This window comes from Sinocyclocheilus grahami, unplaced genomic scaffold, assembly GCF_001515645.1.
Source record: "Sinocyclocheilus grahami isolate Dianchi unplaced genomic scaffold, SAMN03320097.WGS_v1.1 scaffold648.1, whole genome shotgun sequence".
Classification (NCBI taxonomy): domain Eukaryota; kingdom Metazoa; phylum Chordata; class Actinopteri; order Cypriniformes; family Cyprinidae; genus Sinocyclocheilus; species Sinocyclocheilus grahami.
The window spans coordinates 619994-625846 of record NW_015505827.1 but is presented as its reverse complement, the minus strand read 5'-3'; the positions used below and the strand labels follow the sequence as shown (position 1 = coordinate 625846).

The window sequence follows — 5853 nt, the reverse complement described above, 5'->3', positions numbered from 1 at the left end:
CCACAAACTTACTGACGTCAATGCCAAACCAACAAACCAAATTATTTTTCATGGTTTTCGCCTTTTACGTTTTAACAATTGAAGTTTCCAAAGTACAATTATACAATTTTCTTTGCATCAACAATGAGTTGATTTATGCGTGAACAAAACAACTGAGACTGTTCAGTTTATAACTTTGAGCTGATTGCCTGTCACATGCACTTTCCTCTTGATGACAGTTAAATGAAGCCTTTTCTCGTAAAGTGCCCATCATGCGTCTGTCAAAATCTTTTAGAAACCGCTGTAAGTTCAGAAACAAAGTACAGAGAGCAATTACCAAAGCATTGAGGGATGTGTGTCTCCTTGTACTGATCGACTTTTTGTTTGTTTTTCAGTGGGAGGAGATCAGTGTTATGGACGAGAGGAACATTCCTATGAGGACGTACCAGGTGTGCAACGTAATGGAAGCCAATCAGAACAACTGGTTGCGCACTGGACTGATCCAGCGAGAAGGTGCTCAACGTGTCTACGTGGAGATCAAATTCACTCTACGTGACTGCAACAGCCTTCCGGGAGTCCCTGGAACCTGTAAGGAGACGTTTAACGTGTACTACCACGAATCTAACAATGCAGTCGCCTCACCTTTGCGCCACATTCGAGAAAGCCAATATGTCAAGATTGACACTATAGCGGCTGATGAGAGCTTTACGCAGACGGACGTTGGGGATCGTGTCATGAAGTTGAATACGGAAGTGCGAGACATCAGCGGTCTCAGTAAGAGGGGCTTGTACCTGGCGTTTCAAGACCTGGGTGCTTGCATTGCTCTGGTGTCGGTGAGAGTCTTTTATAAGCGCTGTCCTCTGGCGGTGCTCAATCTGGCCCGGTTCCCGGATACGGTGACGGGTGGCGATTCTGCGTTGGTGGAAGTGCGTGGCACTTGTGTGGAGGACGCGGAAGAGCTCGAGGCACCACGGATGTTTTGCAGTGCCGACGGAGGTTGGCTGGTGCCCATCGGCCGCTGTGTGTGCCGGCCAGGCTTCGAGGAGGTAGATGGACACTGCCAACGTAAGTATTATATCAACATTTTTGTGGCTAACTGGGTAAACATGCTCTTGATCTATAGCAGTCCTCTTTGAAATGAATAGTGTGACCACAATAGTGGTTTTACAGTTCATTGCAAAAGTGTCCACATCCACAGCTTCTTTATAGGTTCTTTCTGCTTGTGTTAGCATTACACTATTGGTTACGTAACAGAAACTTGAGGTTACTCAGTTAGAAACTGTAGCAAATAGGGTTAAAGGTTTTGTATTGACTCAAGAGTGCTTTAAAACAATCTAATGATTGGATGGAAGAGATTAAGATGGATTATTGTTAGATTATAGAAATGTGACTGCATCGCCTGATCCTATAGTTGAACAATAGATAAGGATGGGTAGGTAGGTGGATGAATAGATGAGTACTTTAGTTCTGTAAGTAGATATATTTACACTATAAATGTTGGAGCGGAGATAAGATAGATGGCTAGATAGATAGATGGGAAGAGAATAGATGGGTAGGCGGATAGGTAGATTGATGGGTAGATGGATAGGTGGCTAGATAGATAGATAAGTAGATGGGTAGATATAGTTCAGCTATAGATATAGACATGCAGATAGATAGATAGATAGATAGATAGATGGATGCATGGATCAATATAGTACAGTCCAGAAGTGGCATTTGATTCACATCTTATTGCTCTGTAGTAATTTTTTTGCTACCTTTATCGTTTAATGAAGCAGGGAGTGTTTTGCACTTTGTCATCTTTTATATTTCCAAACAAAAGGTCCATTAAAAGGAGAAAATGCTAGGTAAAACCTCACAAATTAAGCTATCCCCCTGAGAAAGGTAGAATGCCAACTTTATTATCGCATGTACATGGTAACGGGTTTAAACTCAGGTCTTCACTGTTCTTTTCATCTCAGAAGGTGCTAATGGCTTCATTAATGTAGCTTGCTTTTTTCTTGCCAAGACGAGGGTTGCAGTTGCACTGTAATTGTTATTTTATTTTTTGCTTTTGTTTCTCTCTTCGCCTTTGGTTTTTCAAAGCCCTGTCGCCCCTCAGCCTCTGTTCGAGGAACTCGCGCATACGCCACCCCAGGACTGAGAAGGCTGCAGCTTTTAAATATTCATTCTGCCATTCTGGACTGTTTTCTTATGGGTGGAAGTGTAGATCAGGAAGGAGGGGGTTTGGACAGGGAACATTTGAGTGGCATGACTAGGAAGTAGACTGGAGAGAAGGAGGTGGGATATTCATCACAACCAGTTCAGTGCTCTTTGGTTTGCACCACGGCTTATAGAGTCCTACAGCTCATGTCAATGATTGTATCTGTTAATTGGGCTGTTAGCGATAGGCGCAAGTCAGGTTTGATAACCCTTCTTGACTGTGTGTGGTTGAGATAGTGGTGGGAAAGAGAGAACCCAAAAGTTAGGGCTTGATATATCCAAGGGCCTTTTTAAAAATTAGCTAATAATATTTAGCTTACATCACATGCTTAAATGATTTTAGCAAATGGCTGCAATATAACAAAGAGTGAAAAATTTAAGGGGGTCTGAATACTTTCCGTACCCACTGTATATAGTTTTCCAAGCAGAGAAAAACATTTTAAAAGTGTATACATGCAATAAGATAATTTATACTGGTATATAGATAATCTCAAAGCTACTGGACTAAAATATACAATTTTTTTTTTGTATATTTTCTTAATCAGACAATTGTATTTTTGGTTTTTGCGTGCAGCCTGTGAAGACATCACATTAGAAAAAGGCGTGTATTGTCTTTATATTGTCATAGTACTCAATTTATCTCGATACTTTCTATTCAGAGAACTTCATCTTTTTAAACTCCCTCAGGAGTAATATCATTTGCTGTGGCACAGTAGATTCATTTCAGTGCTGCAAGAAACATTCAGCACCAATGGAAAAAGGGGAGCATTTTGCAGCCATTCATTACCGAGAGTGATCGAGACTGGGCTGTAACTCAAAAATAACCTCAAAATAAAAGACTCCAACTGCAATAAAAAATTGGTTAATTCATACAAGCCCGGTCAGCTGACAAAACATTAATTTCTCTCTGGCTCCAACAGCTCCTTCAGAAACAGGGCGATGCCATGCAAAATGACTTAAAGTGAAACAGCTCGTGGTTTGTTTTCACCTTGTGGTCTCGCTGTGGGTTCTGGAAGTGCTTGCTGACGCTGGCTTTCTCCACTTTTCATGCTGTGAGGGCTTTTATATTCACTGAAAACATCTATTACATCTAAATTTAAGCTGATGTTTAACAAACATTTCTCTTTTTGCCCTTCTCTTTCCCATTCTTCCTACCTTTTCCTCATCTGTTTTCCCCTACCTTTCTCTTTTTGTTTGTTCTTTTCGTCTCGCGGATTCTTTCTAAATCTTCCAACAGCGCCTCAGTCAAGCCCACTTACCGCTCAATGTCCACCCACAAGGCCGTATAGAAAGACAGTGAAAAATAGAAGGAGACGGCTACTGTTTAGATACGTCTTCTCCCACAACCTCGGCTCAGAGAACTGCCTCTTATATTTATCTCTTCCATTATTTTCTTTTCGTCTTATTGTAGCAGCTCTCGAACGCTCTCCAACAGAAACCCACTCCCATCCATTCTGGTTTAACACTTTCTCCTGCTGTACGTAGATTCATCCTTTTTTTCCTCTTTCGTTTCTTTCTCCATATCCTCTCTTAACCTTTGAGTCTGTGAAGGTATGTTGTAAACTAAAAAAAACCCCTCTTGTATCAAGTCCTTTCACCGGGGCTGTTCATTCTTACCCGTATCTCTCAGTGTAGAGCACTTCGGTGTACAATCATGCACTTTTGCTGGACGTAAATGGTCATTGAGTGGATTGGTGGTGCACACCAGCTTCTGAGTTTGGGTCTGGCATGAGGTCTGACTCGATGGCTCCCCGATTGTTAGCATGCCAGCTGGTGATGGGCACTCTCTTCTGTCTCCTGAGAGGGGTATTTTCTACAATGCTAAGCTCACACGGTTGTGGCTGAATGGAGTGTTTTTCATCGGGGTAGGAGTGGCAGAAATTAGCTCTTTGTGACAGTAATCTCGCTGTGAGGAGCTCTGGAGTGTCTACCTCCATAGGATTTGAGCTGAGAAACTGGGTCATGGGATTGTCAGCACCCCAATGGAGATTCACAGTGGAGGCGGCTTTAGGAGATGAGCGTGTGTGTTTGTGCTCCAAAACCAAATTTTGGAGTGTAGACTGGAGAGGTTAACACTGTTAAGAGACCTGAGCTTTCCACACACTGCTGCTGTTCGCCTTTATAGGGGCTCTAGTAATCACGTACTTAGACGTTTAGTTCGATTTCCACGTCTGTAATCCTCACCACGTGATGCTCGCCTGCCGGGTGACAGTATGATGCTGTAATTGCAGGAGTTTATGTTCGGCCAGTGATTTTGTACCACGGACACAGTTGCCATTCAGCTCACCCACATAAACCTTCTCTGCTGCTTTTGTTGGCTAAAGGGGGAATGGGTATTAGGAAATGGGGAAATTTGAGTTGTTTTGCCTTTTATGGACGGGACAGTTTAGAGCAGTGGTTCCCTACCTTTTTGACTACCCACAATAATATTTGCCCATAACCTTTTCAGTTCAAGGTTATTTTTTAATTTTTTTACTCGCTCTCAATTTCTACCTAATAAATATTTTAGAGCTTAGCATAATTTAAAAAAAATATCTTGAAACATAAAATATTCTTTAAAAAATTTCCATGGAGATTTTAGTAATTTTCATGATTTTTCCAGGTCCAGAAATGACCATTTAATAAAAAATTAGGCTATATGAAGAACAATATTTTTCGTTAGACTAGTTATGTTTACTGAAATGTAAAAATGTAAAAGCCATTATGATGTTCTGGAAGTGGCTTGGGTTCCTCTTTCAAGTTTAGAATAAGTCTTGTGTCATTTAAAGTAGGCTTGCCGCGATAGATGGTGCTGACGGTGATATCCGTGTTAAGCCGCAACACCGGTTAGGTCACTTGCCCACCGCGTCACCGACCCCCACCGTCGTTTTGATTTTTTATAGTAATAAAAATAATTTAGTTCAGTAAAAGTACAGACACTACAATTAAAAACAGAACGCGGATGCACAATGCAGCATGCCGAACGACAGTTGCATCACAGATCAGATTTAATTTCTCCAATGAGGAGAGTGAGTCGAGCTGACTGACAAGAAGAGTGGGGTGAGACAGACAAGACGATTGCGGATTTATTTTCGAAACGAAATGCAAAAGTGCCTGTTTGGCAGTATTTTGGATTTTGAAAAGCCTGTTGACTTTTGCAGTTTATCTGATTTTGGAATCACTTATTTAATTGGTTCCACATTGTTTGCTGATTTTTACTTTATTTAAAATGTGTCATTTATTTATTTTATTTGACATCAAGGTGTATGCCGTGCCTCCAAGCTTTCTTACTCGTTTTGCTAATAAACTTTCTACGTTCTTATTTATTTGGTTGTATATTATACATGTTTACTTATTTCCAGTTTTGTATACCTATTTAAACTTTATGTAAGTTATTTATTTTATATTGGGCATAGCCTGCCCTATAGTATGGTGTATTTTTATTTGTTTTGTTAATAAAAGTTCTATGTTTTATATTTACGATAAAGTGAGTTTGACATTGCATTTTGTTGTTGCATTCAAGCAATTGATGCCGAACTGCGGCTAATTCGAAAGTGAAAGTAAAATGCGCACGGCACTTTTAAGCTATTTAAAAGTGAAGGAAAGCAAGGAAAAGAGGGAACACCCCCGCCCCCCTGGTGATACCGCTATTACCGGTGTTGTCACACATCGATTAACCGGTGGGAAAATTTC

General features: G+C 40.8%; 1 protein-coding gene across 1 annotated transcript in view; it reads left to right on the top strand.

Annotated features, from left to right (window-relative positions):
* Positions 1–251: 251 nt before the first annotated feature.
* LOC107558533 (ephrin type-A receptor 3-like) overlaps positions 252–5853 on the top strand; it is a 37038-nt gene continuing 31436 nt past the window's right edge. Inside the window, exons 1-2 of the mRNA XM_016242184.1 lie at positions 252–299; positions 375–1044. Of these exons, the coding sequence (XP_016097670.1) occupies positions 252–299; positions 375–1044 (718 nt within the window). The remainder of the gene's footprint in view (positions 300–374; positions 1045–5853) is intronic.